This window comes from Podarcis bocagei (assembly GCF_964188305.1).
Source record: "Podarcis bocagei genome assembly, chromosome: 8".
NCBI lineage: Eukaryota > Metazoa > Chordata > Lepidosauria > Squamata > Lacertidae > Podarcis > Podarcis bocagei.
The window spans coordinates 92,328,746-92,349,304 of NC_138133.1; the positions used below are offsets into that span (position 1 = coordinate 92,328,746).

A 20,559-nucleotide genomic window follows, 5' to 3' on the forward strand; every position below is an offset into this window, starting at 1 on the left:
GGTCTCTTCCAACTCTGATTCTATGATTCTATGATTCTATGCGCTTATGTATGTGCAGTTACCTTGTGTACTTAGGGCACGCTAGAATTCTTTTAACACTGGCTACAAATAGGTAAGGGGGGTGTGGGTGGCCCTGTGGGTTAAACCACAGAGCCTAGGACTTGCTGATCAGAAGGTCGGCGGTTCGAATCCCCACGACGGGGTGAGCTCCCGTTGCTCAGTCCCTGCTCCTGCCCACCTAGCAGTTCGAAAGCACATCAAAGTGCAAGTAGATAAATAGGTACTGCTCCGGCTGGAAGGTAAACGGCGTTTCCGTGCGCTGCTCTGGTTCACCAGAAGCGGCTTAGTCCTGCTGGCCACATGACCTGGAAGCTGTACTGGAAGCTCCCTAGGCCAATAAAGTGAGATGAGCACCGCAACCCCAGAGTCGGCCACGACTGGACCTAATGGTCAGGGGTCCCTTTACCTTTTTACAAATAAAGGAGTCTGTGATCATGTAACACAACCCATGCTAAAAGAAAAGAGGAAAGGGGAGCGTGTGAGTATATCCGATTTTGAAGCCTAATGGACCACAAAGTCAGGGTTCAGAGATCTGTGCCTCCTGTGCATGCTCAGCCCTTTGAAATCCTATACCAGCCGAGCACAGAAATCTCTCACCCATTCTTTAGGTCCATATCCAGTGAGGCATATAGCTGATCCCTGAGGAGCAAAGTGGGGGTCCCACTGGCACTTGTGAGCTAGCTGACTATTGAAAATTTGAGGTTTAAGTACAGCAGTTGGGGGTCCAACTCTTCTCTGTAGGGAGGGGAAGGGCTTTCTGAGTAAGCAAATAATGAGAGCCATTCTCCCAGAGATTCATATGTTTGCAGGTGCCACTGTTTGGATATCTGAATCAGACATTCGTGCAGTGAGGTTAGGATACAAATCCTTCATGTTTGGGTAACTGAAGGGTTTTATAACAAGTGTTTTGAGCCAATGCTAGGTTATGGAGGGGTTATAACACAGATTCCTCCTTATCAGCAGGTGATCTGCTTTGAATATAATAATATGTCCTCGAAGGGACGCGGGTGGCACTGTGGGTTAAACCACAGAGCCTAGGGCTTGCCGATCAGAAGGTCGGAGGTTCGAATCCCTGCGACGGTGTGAGCTCCCGTTGTTCAGTCCCAGCTCCTGCCAACCTAGCAGTTCAGAAGCACGTCAAAGTGCAAGTAGATAAATAGGTACCACTCTGGCGGGAAGGTATACGGCGTTTCCGTGCGCTGCTCTGGTTCGCCAGAAGCGGCTCAGTCATGCTGGCCACATGACCCGGAAGCTGTACGCCGGCTCCCTTGGCCAGTAAAGCGAGATGAGCGCCGCAACCCCAGAGTCGGTCACGACTGGACCTAATGCTCAGTGGTCCCTTTACCTTTACTGGGGGTTGTAGGGATCTATGCCACTTAGACAATCTCTATAAGGAGGTGCCTGATACATCCAAATAAATGATAATGCGTGAGAAAGATTGGTGCCGCAATGCCTGCTTTCTGGCACAGGCAAAGCCACAGACTCTCTTGGTTTTCGGGGCTCAAGAAGCAAAAGGGGGAGATGAAGGAAGCCTGCTCAATGGGCATTTATTGGAGATACAAAATCTATGAAATCCCCTCACCCCTAAAACAATCAAAAAACCACCACCCACAGGTGCTGATCCCTAGCACTGGTCTTCTGCCTTGGTGCCATAGACCTCCACCTCGCACAAGGTCAAGTATTCGGCCCTTCCCGGGATGTTGACGCTCACGAAGCGGCCCTTGAGCCAATTGCAGTACAAGGTGCTGACAGAGCCAAGGCTGGTGTCTGTGATGGTCCCACAGCTGCAGAGAGAGAGAGAGAGAGAGAGAGAGAGAGAGAGAGAGAGAGAGGGAGAGAATCAGCTGTAGGGTGGGTTTAATGTGGAATCTCCATCTAAACTGTGAAGGAATACATCCCTAAATATATGCTATTCCTCATGATCCCAGTCAAGGGGTGATGCCCAGTCTCCCCCAAAAGCTGGCCTCCCTGGCGTTTATAATGATGATGATGATAATAATTTATTTATTTATACCCCGCCCATCTGGGCAGCTTCCAACAAAATATTAAAAATACAATAAAACACCAGACATTAAAAACTTCCCTATACAGGTCTGCCTTCAGATGTCTTCTAAAAGTCAGATACAGTGGTACCGCGGGTTACAGACGCTTCAGGTTACAGACTCCGCTAACCCAGAAATATTACCTCGGGTTAAGAACTTTGCTTCAGGATGAGAACAGAAATTGTGCTCTGGTGGCGCGGCAGCAGCAGGAGGCCCCATTAGCTAAAGTGGTGCTTCAGGTTAAGAACAGTTTCAGGTTAAGAACGGACCTCCGGAACGAATTAAGTACTTAACCCGAGGTACCACTGTAGTTGTTTATTTCCTTGACATCTGATGGGAGGGCGTTCCACAGGGCAGCCGCCACCACCGAGAAGGCCCTTCTGCCTTGTTCCCTGTAACCTCACTTCTTGCAGTGAGGGAACTTCCAGAAAAAGGCCTTTGGAGCTGGACCTCAGTGTCCGGGCAGAATGATGGGGGTGGATGCATTCATTCATATCACTCACTACCTTTCACTGTAGTCCAGAATAATTACTACAAAATTACCACCACCCACTTTTTCCATCTTTGGTCCCTGTCCCTGTCCCACCCTTGTAAAGGGGGCAGGATGGAGGTTGGGGAACATGAAACTTACAGGGGGTTGGACTTGCCATGGTCAACCACGGAGTCTCCTACATGGATCTGGGCTCCCAGGAGTCTCTCACTGCAGCAGCCCTGACGGTTTTTCACCACCACGGCCGAGATGGCATACTGGTCGCCCAGGTCCACGTACCACCAGGGGTCCTGGTCTTGATTAGTGTGGGTGCAGGAGCCTCCGGCGAAGAACCCGTCACAATTCCCATCCACAGCGTTTTCTGCACCAGTAAAAACCTGATGTGGGTAGATGGAGGACTGGAAGGCTGGGCGGCCTTTGGCCAAGTTGTGAGCTGGAGCATGATGGGAAGGAGATGGAGGGAGAATAAATGGTTAGAGAGTTATACAGCCTCCATGGAAGCTCCTCTCTGGACAAGAACAGGGAGCAGCAGAGACCGGGGGAAGCTTTGCAAAGCCCTTCAGGAGACCCACTTTCAGTGTTCAAAGAAGCTGCAACAGAAGAGGGAGGAATATTGCCACACTGATATTAAAATAGTTGCATTTCCAGATTTTGATTTTTCATGGCTCTCCAGCCAAGAGGTGAGGCTCTGCGGTGTTTAAAGGCTTTTAAACTACCTTGGTAGAAAAGTAAGCTGAACAAGCTCAGAGACGGGCCTTCTGCAACCTTGGAATGGCTATCAAAGGAGGCCAATGCTCATGACCTCTTCCCACCTCCCTGCATTTTGGGGGAAGCCCAGTCCTGCAAGAAGCTGGTGGTGCTGAGAGCCAGAGGCCGAGTTTGGTCCTTTCTCCTGCAGCCTGACACACCTCGCAGGGCTCTTGTGAGGATAAAACAGGGGTTGTCATTGTGCAGTGTAAAGGTAAAGGGACCCCTGACCATTAGGTCCAGTCGTGGCCGACTCTGGGGTTGCGGCGCTCATCTTGCTTTATTGGCCAAGGGAGCTGGCGTACAGCTTCCGGGTCATGTGGCCAGCAGGACTGAGCCGCTTCTGGTGAACCAGAGCAGCACACGGAAACACCGTTTACCATCCCGCCGGAGTGGTACCTATTTATGTACTTGCACTTGGACGTGCTTTCGAACTGCTAGGTTGGCAGGAGCAGGGACCGAGCAACGGGAGCTCACCCCATTGTGGGGATTCGAACCACCAACCTTCTGATCGGCAAGTCCTAGGCTCAGTCGTTTAACCCACAGTGCCACCCGCGTCCCTTGTGCAGTGTTAGGGCAGGAAAAAATTGCAGTGACAACAAAGAGGTTACATCTGAACGTGTTGTTGGAGATTTCAAGAGTGTGTTGATCTCCTGCCATCCATGTATACCTCATAGCACATTCACCCCCATTTCACCTGAAGGAATGAGCTACCAGACTGAAGGTCGCGTTGGGCAAATGGGAAATCCAAAGATAAACCAGTTCCTCCTCCCTCTCCCCAAGCAGTCTTGAAGGATAATTAAAAAATTCCTTCCAGTAGCACCTTAAAGACCAACTAAGTTAGTTCTTGGTATGAGCTTTCGTGTGCATGCACACTTCTTCAGATACACGTGCATGCACACGAAAGCTCATACCAAGAACTAACTTAGTTGGTCTTTAAGGTGCTACTGGAAGGAATTTTTTTATTTTGACTATGGCAGACCAACATGGCTACCTATCTGTAACTTGAAGGATAATGTAGAATATAGTCCTAAGAGGGCCATCTAGGTGCTGAGTATGAAAGCACACTGAACATGCTCAGAGACCGGCCCTCTCCAACCTTGGCATTGATGTCCAAGGGTGGCATTGGTCATGGCCTTCCCAGACCCATTTTTGGGGGTGCCCCGATGAGAAATGGGCTCCTGATGCTGAGCTCCAGAGGCTGCACCATCAGGATGTCTCTTGGAAACAGCAGCCATCTCAGTGCTTCATCCTCTGCCTGTGGGTGGAACAGCCCCAGTCTGAACACATAAAGGGATGAATCTGATGAATGGGTCCAATGGAGGGGAGATGTTGTTCCCCCATCACAACTTGTCAGGTCTGAACCCTTTGGATAACTAATTCAGGCTTTGCCATCTTAATACGTGACGTCCTCACTAGGTAAGATGGCTCCCAACTTTCACTGTCACAACAGCAGCTTAGAGGTCACTGGTTTGGGGAAAATAGGGGGTGCTTTGGGGTGGTGGAGAAGTATTGTTTGCATTTGGGTCTGACCCACAGACCCGTCTGGGAGCTCTTACCAGCGCCTTGCAACTCAGGCTTGCAGCTCTGGGCGTCCCCACTCCCTGCCAGGAGCGCCAGGGTCAGCATCGAAATCCGGGTGAGGAGCATCCTGGATGGAGGGGAGGAGAGACAGCAGTGAGGGAGGGGTCTGTGCTGGAGCCATGGGGGTCTGCCTCCCCCTGAGCCCCAGGAAAGTAAAAAAAATAATAATGGGGAGGCAGGGCTCAGAGCCAGCCAGGAATGCTCAGAGGAGGTCTTTGGGTGGATCATGAGACCTGCTGGCTAGAAACAGGCAGGATGAGGAAATGGGAGAGTGTTCCTTGTCAGCATGGAAACAGGGTGAGGGGGAGAGAGAATTTGGAGAGAGTGCTGGATAATTATGAATGGTGAAACTTGCTGAAATAAACTCGGAATCGAGAGTGGATTTCATGCTCTCTATTCAGCTCATAGTGGTGAGGAGGAATGGAAGTTCCCCCAGAATGTCTGCTTTATATACAGTGGTACCTCAGGTTACAGACGCTTCAGGTTACAGACTCTGTTAACCCAGAAATATTACCTCAGGTTAAGAACTTTGCTTCAGGATGAGAACAGAAATCGTGCTCCGGCGGCACGGCAGCAGCAGGAGGCCCCATTAGCTAAAGTGGTGCTTCAGGTTAAGAACAGTTTCAGGTTAAGAACGGACCTCCGGAACGAATTAAGTACTTAACCCGAGGTACCACTGTACATTATTTACACAATGGGCCTCACGTGATTGGCTAATTCCGGGATTCTCCTGTAGGCCAATCAGGTTGTGGATTCACTTCCACCTGGAGCTGGATTGGGGGGCTCCTGTGGACCAATCAGACTGCTGCATTCTGGACCCTATTCAGCTCAGTACATAACACATGCATTAACAGGGAGGTTTGTGTACCTGCTAAAGAAGATGCAGTGTTCAAAAGTCAGCCTGCAAGAGCCCACAAGAGGAAGTTTGGGGAAGTCAGTTAAGTGTGATTAAATCTGTGGTGAGGTGACAATGGAAATAGGGAACCTGGAAACTGGGGCAAACTGTTGAAAGGGTGGGGCAGGAGACAGAGGAGTTGGTGAGCCTGTGGGGCTGATAAAGCCACTTCCGCCCTGCAGAGTTGCGGGCTTCATGCCCCCACCACGCGCGATTGGGGGAATCCCTGGCCGCGTCACCCCCAGGCCAGTTAATCGGCTGGCTCTGGGGGCTTGGCCTGCCCTATTTAACCAGGCGCGGCCGGGGATTTCCCTCTTTTCCCGCCTACCAGCTGTTCCTGTTTCCCACCCTCCTGCCCTATAAGGTTTTCGTTCCTTGACCTTGCTATGGACCTCGGTTGGTCGCCATTGAGGGGCCTGATGGGAATTTTTCCACTTGGCAAATTGGCACCAGCCCCTTGGTTTTCGCCCACCTCGTAGCAAATCGTCACAACTTTCTGGGTATTGGCGGTTAGGCATTGGTATTGCTCTGTAGATGGAAGAGGGGAGGAAGCGCCGTCACCTGCCCCACATATTGAAGGGTAGTCCGATAAAGGATTCCAGGGGGCGTGGCCCTGTCTGAAGCCTGTGGAGGTCAGGGCCTAAGGAACGCCCCCTATTGGTGACCCCGGGGGAGTTCCTAGTTGATGTGCATCAGCAGGACTCCCCCTACTGGTGGTTAACCCTTCCCGGACTTCAAGCAGACAGGCTGAAGTGGGATATAGTCGGTTAGGACCAATGCCTAAGCTAATACCGCTCATTCCTGTAACCAATAAAGTTGTGGCCTTATTTAGCCCATTAACCTTCATAATTGTGCTATGTGTCTTTATTTCCACTTGGGGGGGGGCAGGAACTCGCCACGCAACTAGAAACCGCTGCTGCTGAGGAGTTAAGACGGGGGAACACGGAACCAGTGAAACTGCGAGCATACAGGTAAATGTATGAAAGATCTGGATTTTGTGTGCTTGGGGGTCTCTTGCCTGAACCATGAGGTTGGCAGGGCACCATTCGTGACCAAGAGCAAACACTGCCCGTTTTGCTTCCGCTGCCTGCCTTCCCGACCACAAGGCAATGGACACTTTGGACAGCTGTCCCTTGACAAGCTCCAAAGATGCTTGAAGATGCAGGAGGCAGTTCCTCTGGCAACGGGCCTCACAGGGGGTCCCTAACAGACTTTTTAAGATGCCTCCAAAAAATATAGGGTGGTAACCAACTATGTTTATCTCAGCGTGGAACAACTGAATACACCTATCTTGGACTTCTGTGGTATGATAGATAATTATAAGAGAATATAATATTGATGAAATTAACAAAAGAAAACAAACAAAAAAATGGTGCGCTAGATAGACTAAGTGGTAGGTGCATGATGGGGTGGCGAGAAGCCGTTAGAAACTCAAGAACGACGTATTGTGATGCGAAATAACAAATATTGCCATTTTCTTTTCTTTCTTCTGGATAAGCCTTTTGTTTGTTATTCCTTTTTAATTTCAAAAAGCATTTTAAAAAATTCTTGGTCATTCTCATTTATTTCAATGTGTCTATTCAGAGTAATGCTACCCATAATTTTCTGGAATTTTAGAACAAAGTCTTGAAAGTTAAATTAGTACTGTAAAGATGCTCCAAGCTCTGGACTTTCTTTGGGAAATGGGGGATATTCTGGTCTTCAGGTTTCACACCCAATGAGGCACCTCCCTTCCAATTTTATTCATTTCATAAAATTTAAACCACTCAGTTGTAGAAAACCTCAAATCGGTTCACAAAACTTACCCTGCTTCTCTGTGTTGTGTCAGCAACCAGAAGCGTCTTTCCCCAAAACGTTTCCTCTCTGCTTCCAAACGAGTCCTGGAGCTCTCAGGCAGTCCTGGTTTTATGCTCTTCAACTCCCCCAATCAGGAAGATGTTGAAACCAGAATTGCACGCCCTCCTTCTAATCGGGCTTGTGTTTGTTTCTGACTCTCTCCTTTGATTAAGGGTCGTATTACTTGATCCACAACTGCCAGCACACAAAACAGGTGCAAGGAAGGAGCTTGCATTTATGGGGAGGTTAAAAAGCTGAGCTGCCTCATTTGCATCTGAACATAACCTCCGGTGAGAGATCTTTTGCTGGAGTCCGTATGGGCATCTGTTACGAATACATGTTTACCCTTCACATTATGCCCCATTGCACACACCAGGAAATGAAGAAAGCTTGGTTTGTCAATGGAATGAAAAAGACAAGAGTATTTGCATGCTGTTTCAGGCAGCCTGGGGACAGATATGCAAGCAGGAGAGGGGGAAAGCCTGCATAGCTCAGTTGGTGAGAGTCTGGTGCTGATAACACCAAGGCTGCAGGTTTGATCCCTGTATGGGATCCTGCACTGCTGGGGGTTGGGCTAGATGACCCTCAGGGTCCCTTCGAACTCCATGATTCTGTAAAATCATACAGCACAAACAAATCTGCTATCTAAAAAGTAAAGGAGTCCCTTGATATCTGGTATAATAATAATAATAATAATAATAATAATAATAATAATAATAATAATAATTTATTATTTGTACCCCGCCCATCTGGCTGGGTTTCCCCAGCCACTCTGGGTGGCTTCCAACAGAACACTAAAATACAATAACCTATTAAACATTAAAAGCTTCCCGAAACAGGGCTGCCTTCAGATGTCTTCTAAAAGTCTGTTGTTCTCTTTGACATCTGGTGGGAGGGCGTTCCACAGGACGGGTGCCACTACTGAGAAGGCCCTCTGCCTGGTTCCCTGTAACTTGGCTTCTTGGAGGGAGGGAACCGCCAGAAGGCCCTCGGAGCTGGACCTCAGTGTCCGGGCAGAACGATGGAGGTGGAGACGCTCCTTCAGGTATTCTGGCCAATTTAGGGCTTTCAAGGTCAGCACCAACACTTTGAATCGTGCTCGGAAACGTACTGGGAGCCAATGTAGGTCTTTCAGGACCGGTGTTATGTGGTCTCGGCGGCCACTCCCAGTCACCAGTCTAGCTGCCACATTCTGGATTAGTTGTAGTTTACGGGTCACTTTCAAAGGTAGCCCCACATAGAGCTATTATAGAGAAGGTATTATTCATTGCAAAATCTGAAAAACTTGCACATTCTTTGCTAGTTTTATTGTTATTATTCATTTCACTTCTATGCCGTTTTAAGAAAAAACCTCAAAGCGGTTTGCAGCATCTTACAACATCAATAAAACAATTCAGCACCAAACATTTCTGAAGAAAGCCAAATATAAAGCATACAGTCAAAGCAACATCATTAACAGAAAACGAAAATATTATCTGAAAGATTTTGAAATAAAACATTACAAAGGAGGTCAGCTACAGAATGCATATTTAACACAAACAAACAAAATCTTAAACATTAAAAAAATGCTAAGTGAAGTCAAATATAAAATGCACATTTAAAACAGCATAATTAACAAGAGAATAAAATATCATCATAAGCATGGCATGTCTCAAAAAGATGGGGCACAAGAATCCAATAGTTTGGGTTTGTTGTCAGGCGTAGTGATGTCCCTCTGGTCTCCCAGGAGCCTCTTTTGTAGGGCTGGTGAGTGTGGGCCCCACCCCCTAGGCCTGGTGGAAAGGGCCTTGCAGGGAGCGGCCTCCACGCCCCACAGCCGGGCGATGTTCCCAAGGGCAAAGCCAATGTCTGTTCATTTTATAATAAAGTATTATTCTCTTTTGTTGCCAACAAAGGTCTGTATAGTTAAAGCTCTGGTTTTCCCCGTAGTGATGTATGGAAGTGAGAGCTGGACCATAAAGAAGGCTGATCACCGAAGAATTGATGCTTTTGAATTGTGGTGCTGGAGGAGACTCTTGAGAGTCCCATGGACTGCAAGAAGATCAAACCTCTCCATTCTGAAGGAAATCAGCCCTGAGTGCTCACTGGAAGGACAGATCCTGAAGCTGAGGCTCCAAGACTTTGGACACCTCATGAGAAGAGAAGACTCCCTGGAAAAGACCCTGATGTTGGGAAAGATGGAGGGCAGAAGGAGAAGGGGACGACAGAGGACGAGATGGTGGGACAGTGGTCTCGAAGCGACCAGCATGAGGGAGGCAGTGGAAGACAGGAGTGCCTGGCATGCTCTGGTCCATGGGGTCACACGACTAAACGACTAAACAACAACATTATTCTCCTATGATCTTGTTTCTTATTTCGTACAGCTGCAGAAGTTATTCACAGGCAGCGACCTAGTTCATACTGCAACAATTCTTCTTAAGGTGTGTTTTGAAAATGCTCAGCACCTCCAGCTTGGGCTCGGAATGTCCCCTTTGCCTGGAGCTCTGGAAAACCTGCTACTAGTCAAGAGAATAGTAAGCTAGGTGGAGCAATGATCTGTCTCGTGTTCTTATGAGTACATTCAGGGAAGGATGAAGTCCAGAAAACAATTAATTAATGGGTCTAGATGGGGGGGAGCAGAATACACTTAATTAAAACAATCATCATCATCCCAAGGGGAATATTTTTACGATATCTGCAACATTTCCCCAAGCATTTCATGTCACTATCTGTCTAATGTGGGGCTTCGCCAACACACCTGACAGATGGTTCCGGCGAAACAGCCTCAGGGTCAAGCTTTCAGGATGGTGATTCCAACACCAGAGCACATTCACCCTCTTTCCACAAGGCCACAGCAGACTATTTGCTTTGGAGCTTATGGGCATGGTTGATACCGGGCCAGAACAAATATCCTTTTCCGTGTTTCGTTGCATGATAAATTTCTTATTTTCAAATCATTTGGCACAAGCCAGTGGATTCTTTTTTTATTTCCACCTGTGGCATGCAGTTGCAGATAGGCTGGAGAACCCACAACCCATAACCAGAGTTGTGGGTTGTGTAACTGGACCCCCACAGGTGTTGGCACCTGGGAACAAGAAAGAAACTGAGTACAGGAAGGAGAAAAGTTGATGTCCTCAGTCTTGGTCTCAACATCTTTCTAACCTGCTTAGGTTTTTCTGAGCTAGGCAAGAGCTGCCCATCACGAGGAAGATAAAATCAGCAGGGCTGCTCTAGAGGAGATCCAAGACTCTTCTCTAAGTGCTCACAGACCGACTGTGTGATGATCTGTTCTGGACCTTTCCTGGTATCAAGGTCAAGGTCACCAGTCGGTAGTTCCCTGGGTCTTCCTTTTCCCCCTTTCTGAAGATGAGGACAACCTTTGCCCGCCTCCAGTCTGCAGGGACCTCACCTGTTCTCCAAGAATTCTCAAATATAAGAGGCAAAGGCTCTGAAATTACCGTATTTTTCGCTCTATAAGACGCACCAGACCACAAGATGCCCCTAGTTTTTGGAGGAGGAAAACAAGAAAAAAAATATTCTGAATCTCAGAAGCCAGAAGAGCAAGAGGGATCGCTGTGCAGTGAAAGCAGCAATCCCTCTTGCTGTTCTGGCTTCTGGGACAGCTGTGCAGCCTGCATTCACTCCATAACACACACACACGTTCCCCCTTACTTTTTAGGAGGGAAAAAGTGAGTCTTATAGAGCAAAAAAATACAGTACATCCGCAAGCTCCTTTAGTACATCTTGGATGCAGCTCATCTGGACCTGGAAATCTGAATTCATTTAAAGCAGGGGTCAGCAAACGTTTTCAGCAGGGGGCCGGTCCACTGTCCCTCAGACCTTGTGGGGGGCTGGACTATTTTTTGTGGGGGGGGGGGGAATGAACGAATTCCTATGCCCCACAAATAACCCAGAGATGCATTTTGAATAAAAGCACACATTCTACTCATGTAAAAACACACTGATTCCTGGACCATCTGCAGGCCGGATCTAGAAGGTGATTGGGCTGGATCCGGCCCCCGGGCCTTAGTTTGCCTACCCATGATTTAAAGTAGCTAGGTGTTCCCTTACTACCTCTTTTCCTATCTGGGCTGCAGCTCCCTCCTTGCATCGTTTATTCTGTTATCACCAGGTTGGGCATCCCTTTCCTTTTGGGTGAAGACAGAGACAAAGCAGGTGATGAGTAATTCCACCTTCTCTCTGTCACCCAATAGCATTTCTCCACGTTTCCTATGCAGAGGACCTACTACTTGCTTCTTGTTCTTCTTGCTTCAAACATAACCAAAGAACCTTTTTAAATACAGTATTTTTAACCTCTCTTGCAAGCATAGGAGCCAGCTCACATGGGCCAAGATCCCTCCAGGCCCTCAATAAATTATTTGATGGGGCCAGCCCCCACCCCCAGTTGATGGAAATTGCCATTCAAATGGTGTGCATGTATCATGTTATGTGATTGATTACCTGGAGTGTAATATTTTATTCAAGTTGGAACCCCGGTTTGCAAGCCTGAGCTCATTCTGAGCTTTAGCCAACCTGACCTTCACCCTGCAACTGTTGGTAACTTGTGTATACTCCACTATTGTGATTTCTCATTTCTTCCATTTCTTATACATCTTAACTCTCGGGTCATCTGTCAACTCCTTAGGCAGCCAAACTGGTTTCTTTAGATGCCTCCCATTCCTTTCTTGTTGGAATTGTCTGCATTGTGCCTTCAATATTTCTCCTTGAAGAAGCTCTCATCCATCTTGGACTTCTGGATTCCTGACCATGGGATCTCACCCACTGGTTCCTGGAACCTTCTTTAAGTCCAGAGTGCATGTCTGACTACACTCGGCTTTCTCTTGTATAATGAAAACCAAGAGGACACGATCACTTCCTCCCAAGGTTTCATCGATCCTTCTTCAAGTTACAAGAAAGGATTCCAACTAAACACCAGGAAGAACTTTCTGACAGTACAGCTGTTCATCAGTGGAACAGACTCCCTCATGATGTGATGGGCTGTCCTTCCTTAGAGGTTTCTAAGACAGATGGCTATCTGTCATGTATGATCAGGCTGAGAATCTTGCATTGCAGGGGGTTGGACTAGATGGCCACCCAGAGTGGCTGGGGGCCCCCGGCCAGATGGGAGGAGTATAAATATATTATTATTATTATTATTATTATTATTATTATTATTATTATTATTATTATTATTATTAGGGTCCCTTCCAACTCTACAATTCTATGATTCTGTTAGAAGAAAGCCTCTATGGCAGGCATCCCCAAACTCGGCCCTAAAACTGTTTTGGGACTGCAATTCCCATCATCCCTGACCACTGGCCCTGTTAGGGATGATGGGAGTTGTAGTCCCAAAACAGCTGGAGGGCCAAGTTTGGGGGTGCCTGCTCTATGGTCTCCAGGGACAGACAGGTAAACTGGGTGCCCTCTATTATCCCCTCCTAATTATTTGCCTTGGACTCATGGAAATAACTTCTGCCTGTAGACACAAGTATTCTCAAGACAAGACTGGCCTACCCAGACTGGTTGTTGTGTTCAGAAGAGAGAGAAATGCCTCTGTCTCACTTCTGACTTGATTTCAGGTAAGGGAGGCAAAGACATTTCCATGAGTTTGTGGAGACCAGAAGTGCCTCACCTCTCTCCACAAGGCTGAAAGCAAAGTGTTCATTCTGGAGCTTGGTGTGTAAGATTGGGACCTGCTAGAGTCAATACTCACATTATCATCCATTTGTCCTCTTTATGAAATAAATGCAGTGAGGACATATTACGTAAAGGTAAAGGGACCCCTGGCCATTAGGTCCAGTCGTGGCCGACTCTGGGGTTGCAGCACTCATCTCGCTTTATTGGCCGAGGGAGCTGGTGTACAGCTTCCGGGTCATGTGGCCAGCAGGACTAAGCCACTTCTGGTGAGCCAGAGCAGTGCACGGAAACGCCGTCTACCTTCCCGCCGGAGCGGTACCTATTTATCTACTTGCACTTTTGTGCTTTCGAACTGCTAGATTGGCAGGAGCTGGGACTGAACAACGGGAGCTCACCCCTTCGCAGGGATTCGAACCTCCGACCTTCTGATCGGCAAGCCCTAGGCTCTGTGGTTTAACCCACAGTGCCACCCGCGTCCCTTCAAGGACATATTATTATATTCAAAGCAGATCACCTGCTGATAAGGAGGTGTGTCTTTCCCCTCTTGGCAGAGAGCCAGAAACCACCTAAGGCTACTCTGAAGAAGGACGTAAGCATCTGATTTTGACAGCCAAAACCCCAGTGTCAACGTCTTTCTGATTGGTTGGGTTATTCGGAACCAAACAAGAGCTGAAAGGGGATAAAACCAGACGGGGCAGGACTTCGCTGGAAGCAGGGAGGTCTCCGTGTCAGTTTCACTAAGAGGTTGGGTAGTTGTGCTGATTCCAAGGTGAGTTGATGTGATGCCTGAAGCCTGGATCATGCCCCCCACACCCTGAATGGGCATATTGAAAACTGCATTTAACCAAAACAAGATTTGTTGAAGAACTGTTAGGGGTTTCCAGCATTCTGGAGGATGACTCCTCTCCTGGTCAACCTTGATGGATCTGAATGCCTCTTCAGCACTCCTGGCTGTCTCCAAAGCCCTCTGAGGCTGCTATGGGGGAGCCAGACCACCCCACCCCATGGCTCCAGTACGAGCTTCCCCACAAGAACCCCTCCATACAACCACCTAATGCCATGTGGGCAGTTGCAATGCATGAAGGACTCAAAAAGGGCTCATGACTTGGTCCCAACCCAGGTAACAGTTTGCAGCTCTGAGCTTGGATTTTATATAATGCTTAGTTCCCTGGAGAAAAGCATTTCATGCTTCTAGAACCCCCTTCTTCATGGTGTTTTGAATTTAAGACATCTCTGATGTAAAAACCCACCCACTCCATTTGTTTTCCTGACCACAACAACAGCAGTACAAAGTTGTTCTCAAGGGTTGTCTTACAAACTACCTTGGCACTTCCTAAATAATGGCCCATCTTCCTGATGGGTTGTAAACCTCCACTCAGCTTCATGGTAACAGCTTTAGGAAATGTCAAATTAAAAACAAAACATTAATTATATCTAATTTCTGGTGTTAACCCCTCCCCTCCCAGCACTATCATCAGGAATCGCTTCAAGGAGTTCTGGCCCTGGACACTGAGGAACCCTGAGAACTGAGGGAATTTCTGTATCTGCTTCCTCTTAGAGCAGAAGTCACCAACATCTCTAGTTGTGTGACTAGCTCCCTTTGTGATAGATTCTTAGCAAACGGGACTTGCAGTTCCCACACATGGTCAGTCTGCTCTCTGGTTCTGTTTTCTAGCACGGGCAAAACCATGCACCCTCTTGGTTTTGAGGGCCTGCTGAACAAATTGGAGAGACAAAAGAAGGCTGTTCAATGGATATTTATTGGAGAGTCAACATGGGTTCAACTAAATCTGTCCCCTCCCCCAGTGATTCCTAACACTGGTCACCCAGCTTTGTCCCATAGACCTCCACCTCACACAGCGTCAGGGTGGATGCATCTCCTGGGAGGTTCACACTGACATAGCGGCCCTTGAGCCAGTGGCAGTTGAGGCTACTGAAGGAGCCACGTCTGGTGTCGGTGATGTTCCCACAGCTGCAAAGAGAAAAGGGAGGTCAGACACATCTTTTTCCCGATGCCTCTGCACAGCACTGGGCTCACAAAACCATCCATGGTTGCACTGGAAGAGCCCTGAAGCCACCTGGGCCAGCATCCTGCATTCACAGTGGCCAACCAGGTGCCCCAATGGAAGTCCGCAAGTGGGACTTTAGAGCAGCAGGGCTCTCCATGTGGGAGTCCCAGAAACTAGTATACACCTCTGACAGTGGAGGGAGAACATACCCATCATGGCTAGGAGCCATGGATAGCCTTGTCCTCCAGGAATTTGTCTAATACTCTTTTGAAGCCATTGTGATGGCCTGGGACTCAGGCTCGGACTTGGAACCAGAGGAGACTCAGTCTGCACAGGATCCTTTGCCTCAGGCATCATCTGAACCAAGTCTGGGGCCTGATCCTGAAGAGTCCCAGTCTGCACAGGTTCCCCTGGAACAAGCACCAGCTGGGCCGAGTCAGGGGCCTGAGCCTGCCCTGGCTCCAGATGTGGGGATGACCTCGTTGCCTCCAGCTGGGCCATCACTTACAGCTGCTCCACTACCAGTTGGGTCAGGAGAGGCTGAGGCGGCCTCTGGGTCCATTAACCCACGGACATCTCCCCAGCTGCAGAGACTGAGGTCTGAGAGAAGGAGAGACCTGAGTACTCGCAGGAGGAGTGCTCACCTTTGGGCAAAACAGGGAGGTGAGTCGCCAGGGGATCAGGACCAGCCGCTACCCCAACAAAGATAAAAGGCTGTTGGACCCCACCCCAGGTTGCAGGAGCAACATTGCTGTATGCCAGATCCTGCCTGAGATCCTGTACCTGTCCTTGCCTGGTTTCCTGCACTGTGTCCTGCCTTGACCCTGTTGGACTGACTCCCAGCAGAACCTTCGGATTCTGGACCGGTCCTGGACCATGTTTCACGGGTTACCCCCAGGCCCAGCACAGCCATCCAAGATGGTGGGGATCACGATTTCTTATGGGAACAGACTGACAGCTCAAAGCTGAGAAGTGAGCTTCTGTCGGCTGCCTTTCCAAAGCAGCCAGAAGCTTATTAGCCATCTTGGTGCTGGAAAGTGGGCAGCTCACCAGTGGAGTTGGGAGAGTAAGCAGGAGACCAGAGAAGAGGTGGCCAGAATGTGGAAAAGTTTTAATACAGGAGAGAAGAAACATGATTCGGCAACAAACTGTCAGGGACTGGACTGAGGAGGAATGGTATAGATGTAGAGCAGTGGTTTGCAGAAGGTCATAGTTCTGAGGCTGCAGAGAGGAGAAGCTGGGAAATATTAGGAGAACAGCAGGAAGAAGAAGCACTGGGGAGAGACAGCTGACAGACTCAGTGTCTTTGGAAAGCATTCCTGACCTCTCCCCTTTCTCCCAGGACCAGGCGTGCATTGAGAGTAGTAGAACAGAAATCTCAGAGGCAGAAAGCACAGATCAGCTGGCACGTAGAATAGGAGGGACTGAGGGGGTGGGACTTTACTCGGAGCAACGCCATTATCTAAGAGAGACTGCGTTCCTTCTTCTCTCTGTGAATATTGAATAAACCACTTGGTAAGAACTCTTGTTTATCTGCTTCTTGGCTGACACTGTGGGAGGGATCAGATTCCCTGAAGCCTGACACAAACTTAATATACGATAATCTTTATTGTCATTGTCCCATACAGAACAACGAAATTGAAAAAAATCTACATCAGACATTCAAAAACCAACAAGCCTGCTATCCCAGCTATCCCAACCTGGTTAGCCCCCTAAAAATTCTGATACCCCATAATTAAATACAATATACTCCCCCAGAGACTACCTTACACTGCGTTTGAAACCAAAATCGCATTTGGGTAGAAACTGTTTCTCAGGCGGCTAGTCCTGGTCTTTATCACCCTGGACCTTCTTCCAGAAGGCAGAAGCTGAAAGAGATCATTTCTGGGGTGCACACTATCCTGCGCTATCTCTGCAGCTTTCTTATGGCACCTGGATGCATAGATTTGATCCAAGGGGGGAAGAGTGCACCCAATTATTCTCTCCGCAGTCTTTACAACCCTGGACAGCATTGTTTTTCCCCTGACCGTGCAGCTCCCAAACCACACACACAGACCATAAGTTAATACACTCTTCACAGTACAATGGTAAAATGCCATCAACAGGTCCTTTGAGAGATAGTTTTTCCGGAGGATTCTTCAAAGATGTGCAGGATCCGCTTTTCTGCTACTCTCCCTTCTCCTCAATTATGAATGGGGGGGGGAGGAACTACAAGTGATCTTGAGGGATGCAGTTGCTGCAGAGCAGGTGGGGAGCAGAGAGGCAACTGGTACTTACAGGGTGTTGGATTTGCCATGGTCAGCCACGGAGTCTCCCACGCGGATCTCGGCTCCCAGGAGTCTCTCGCTGCAGCAGTCCTCGCGGTTCTTCACCACCACAGTGGAGATGGCGTACTGCTCCCCCAGGTCCACATGCCACCATGGTTCTTTCTCAGTGCTGGTGTGGGTGCAGGAGCCATGGAAGAAGTTCCCGTCACAATTCCCGTCTATGGCTTTGCTTGCTGACGGAATAATTGGATGTGAGTAGATGGAGGACTGACAGGCTGGGCGGCCTCTGGCCAGGTTGCGAGCTGGAGAAACAGCGTGGTGGAAAGAAGATGGGGAAGAGAAAGAAGAACATGACGAGAGGAACAGCATTCCGTGGGTTTACTGAGCTTGTAACTGCAGGAAAAAAAGAAATGAGATTTACAGAACTGTAGAGTTGTGTTGTTGTCTGGCAGAACTTGTTTTTGCAAAACCCATGCTGGGTCTTAGTAATCACAGCATCCTTTTCTAAGTGCTCACAGACAGACTATGGAATTACCTGTTCCAGGACCTTTCCTGGCGTGCTCTGGTCTAGGGGGTCACGAAGAGTCGGACACGACTAAACAACTAAACAACAACAGGACCTTTCCTGGTATCGATGTCAAGCTCACTGGTCGGTAGTTACCTGGGTCTTCCTGTCCCCCCCCCCTTTTTGAAGATGGGGACAACATTTGCTCGCCTCCAGTCTGCAAGGACCTCACCTCTTCTACCAGCTCCATCTGGTACACTGGCTGAGACCCTTCCTGCCCACAGACTGTCTTGCCAGAGTGGTGCATGCTCTGGTTATCTCCTGCTTAGACTACTGCAATGCATTCTACGTTAGGTTACCTTTGAAGGTGACCAGGAAACTGCAATTAATCCTGAATGCAGCAGCTAGACTGGTGACTGGGAGCAGCTGCTGAGACCACATAACACCGGTCCTGAAAGACCTACATTTCCAAGCAACATTCAAAGTGTTGGTGCTGACCTTGAAAGCCCTAAACAGCCTCGGTCCAGTATACCTGGAGGAGTGTCTCAACCCCCATCGTTCTGGACACTGAGGTCCAGCTCCGAGGGCCTTTTGGCGGTTCCCTCCCTGTGAGAAGTGAGGTTACAGGGAACTAGGCAGAGGGTCTTCTCGGTAGTGGCGCCCTCCCTGTAGAACGCCCTTCCATCTGATGTCAAGGAAATAGACAACTATCTGACTTTTAGAAGACATCTGAAGGCATGATGTGGAATTAGCAGGGGGTGGAATTGTTCTCCCATCATGGCTTGTCAGGACAAAACTTTGGTTCCCTGTCAGATGCGGGTGATGGTTGCTTGTGAGTAACCAGGCAGGACCTGTCTTTTACAGGTTTTGTTTGGTGCAAACTATTTACAGTGCATAACCCCAAAGTCCATGTCTGTCTCAGTCACTTGCAGATTTTGGGAGTGGCCCCTTCTGGCTTTCCCCCCAACATAAGAACGTGGACACCCCTTCACCCGGCTACCCCCTTACCCCTCTGCTTCGCTGGCGGTGTGGCTTTCCCCACTGCCAGAGGAGGATGCTTCTGAGAAGCGTTGGAGGCTCTCTGTATCCCCCTGCCTCCCTCCCCCGTTCCAGTGGCAGTCCCCTGACATTCCGCCATCAGGCTTTGCAATGGATCATGGGGAAATGATGCCAATCACCACCCACTGGGTAAGATGATGCCCAGGATTTCATTGTCACAAAGCAGCTTAGAGGCCATTGGTTTGGGCAGAAATAAGAGGGCCCTATGGGGATAGGGGGCAACATTTGGCTTTGTCCACAAACCAGTCTCCCTTTCCCCAGGTCTTACCAGCACCTCGCAGGTCAGGCTTGCAGCTCTGGGCCTCTGCACATTCTGCCAGGAGCGCCAGGACCAGCAGCCAAATCCAGATGGGAAGCATCCTGCAAGGGAGAAGAAGAAGAAGAGTTTGGATTTGACATCCCGCTTTATCACTACCTGAAGGAGTCTCAAGGCGGCTAACATTCTCCTTTCCCTTCCTGCCCCACAACAAACACTCTGTGAGGTGAGTGGGGCTGAGAGACTTCAGAGAAGTGTGACTGGCCCAAGGTCACCCAGCAGCTGCAGGTGGAGGAGCGGAGATGCGAACCCAGTTCCCCAGATTACGATTCCACCGCTCTTAACCACTTCACCACACTGGAGAAGGACAGACGTCAGTGAGCAGGGAGCCTGTACTGGAGCCATGGGGGGGGGGTTGGCTCCCCCTTAGCACCATCACAGGGTTTTGGTGACAGCCAAGAGTGATGAAGGGGCATTCAGAATCAAGGGCCATGTTAGTCATAATATTCTCCAAAGCGCTAGAGATCCTTAACAGACTTTAAAAAATAAAAATACAGCTTTTGATCTACCCAGTAAGGATCAGGACCTTCTTTTTTGCAGAGGGGGTGGGGTAGGAAGTTCTAGACCTCAAAGATCACATCCAGTGGGTTTTCTCGACTTACCTTGCCTCTCTTTCTCGGGATCTGCAGGCGCGTCTGTTGCTCTTGGTGGGACAGGAGACACAGGTTCTTCTCCCCAAACTGGAACTGAGACTTCCCTGCTTCCAGAGGAGTCCTGCACCTCCAGGTTTTATCCCCTTCCCAATGGACAGTGCTTGCCTGACGTGGCTCAACTTGGCCAATCAGAAAGATGGTGACACCAGGATCTGGGGATCAAGATCAAGTTTTGACATCCTTCATCTGAGCTGGGTCTGAGTGGGCTTGTGTGGTTTCTGACTCTCTCCCAAGAGGAAATAACGGCATCTCCTTGGCAGGAGATGATTTTAGAAGAAGACATCCTCATTCCACTTATCCCATTTAGAGGTCAGATGGGTGCCAAACTTGAGTACTGATACTGGCAGGTCTCAACCACATCAGCCAAGCTCCAAAATGAACACTTTTTGGTCAGCCTTGTGGAAGGAGAATGAGTTATTTTGAACTTCTACCACGCCATGGCTCACCTCCATGTTCTCTGGGCAGCTGTGTCAGCATCAC

General features: G+C 48.9%; 2 protein-coding genes across 2 annotated transcripts; both read right to left on the bottom strand.

Annotated features, from left to right (window-relative positions):
- Nucleotides 1-1,582: 1,582 nt before the first annotated feature.
- Nucleotides 1,583-7,849, bottom strand: LOC308593049 (fucolectin-like). Its single transcript, XM_081205255.1, has 4 exons — nt 7,624-7,849; nt 4,899-4,990; nt 2,734-3,025; nt 1,583-1,844 (listed from the first exon to the last, which is right to left on the bottom strand). The coding sequence occupies exons 2-4, from the start codon at nt 4,987-4,989 to the stop codon at nt 1,685-1,687; spliced, it is 543 nt and encodes a 180-aa protein (XP_081061381.1). The 5' UTR covers nt 4,990; nt 7,624-7,849; the 3' UTR covers nt 1,583-1,684.
- A 7,170-nt stretch (nt 7,850-15,019) lies between these two features.
- On the bottom strand, nt 15,020-20,213 carry LOC308593050 (fucolectin-like). Its single transcript, XM_081205256.1, has 4 exons — nt 20,029-20,213; nt 19,379-19,470; nt 17,557-17,848; nt 15,020-15,242 (listed from the first exon to the last, which is right to left on the bottom strand). Exons 2-4 carry the CDS (start codon nt 19,467-19,469, stop codon nt 15,083-15,085), a joined length of 543 nt encoding a protein of 180 aa, XP_081061382.1. The 5' UTR covers nt 19,470; nt 20,029-20,213; the 3' UTR covers nt 15,020-15,082.
- Nucleotides 20,214-20,559: the final 346 nt, after the last annotated feature.

Excerpts from the sequence above, each read along its gene's own strand:
- LOC308593049 (XM_081205255.1), bottom strand. The coding sequence starts at position 4,989 with ATGCTCCTCACCCGGATTTCGATGCTGACCCTGGCGCTCCTGGCAGGG. Across the intron at positions 3,026-4,898 it reads GCCTGAGTTGCAAGGCGCTG|CTCACAACTTGGCCAAAGGC; the intron begins GTAAGAGCTCCC and ends ATCATGCTCCAG. Across the intron at positions 1,845-2,733 it reads CATGGCAAGTCCAACCCCCT|CTGTGGGACCATCACAGACA; the intron begins GTAAGTTTCATG and ends CTCTCTCTGCAG.
- LOC308593050 (XM_081205256.1), bottom strand. The coding sequence starts at position 19,469 with ATGCTTCCCATCTGGATTTGGCTGCTGGTCCTGGCGCTCCTGGCAGAA. Across the intron at positions 17,849-19,378 it reads GCCTGACCTGCGAGGTGCTG|CTCGCAACCTGGCCAGAGGC; the intron begins GTAAGACCTGGG and ends CTGTTTCTCCAG. Across the intron at positions 15,243-17,556 it reads CATGGCAAATCCAACACCCT|CTGTGGGAACATCACCGACA; the intron begins GTAAGTACCAGT and ends TTCTCTTTGCAG.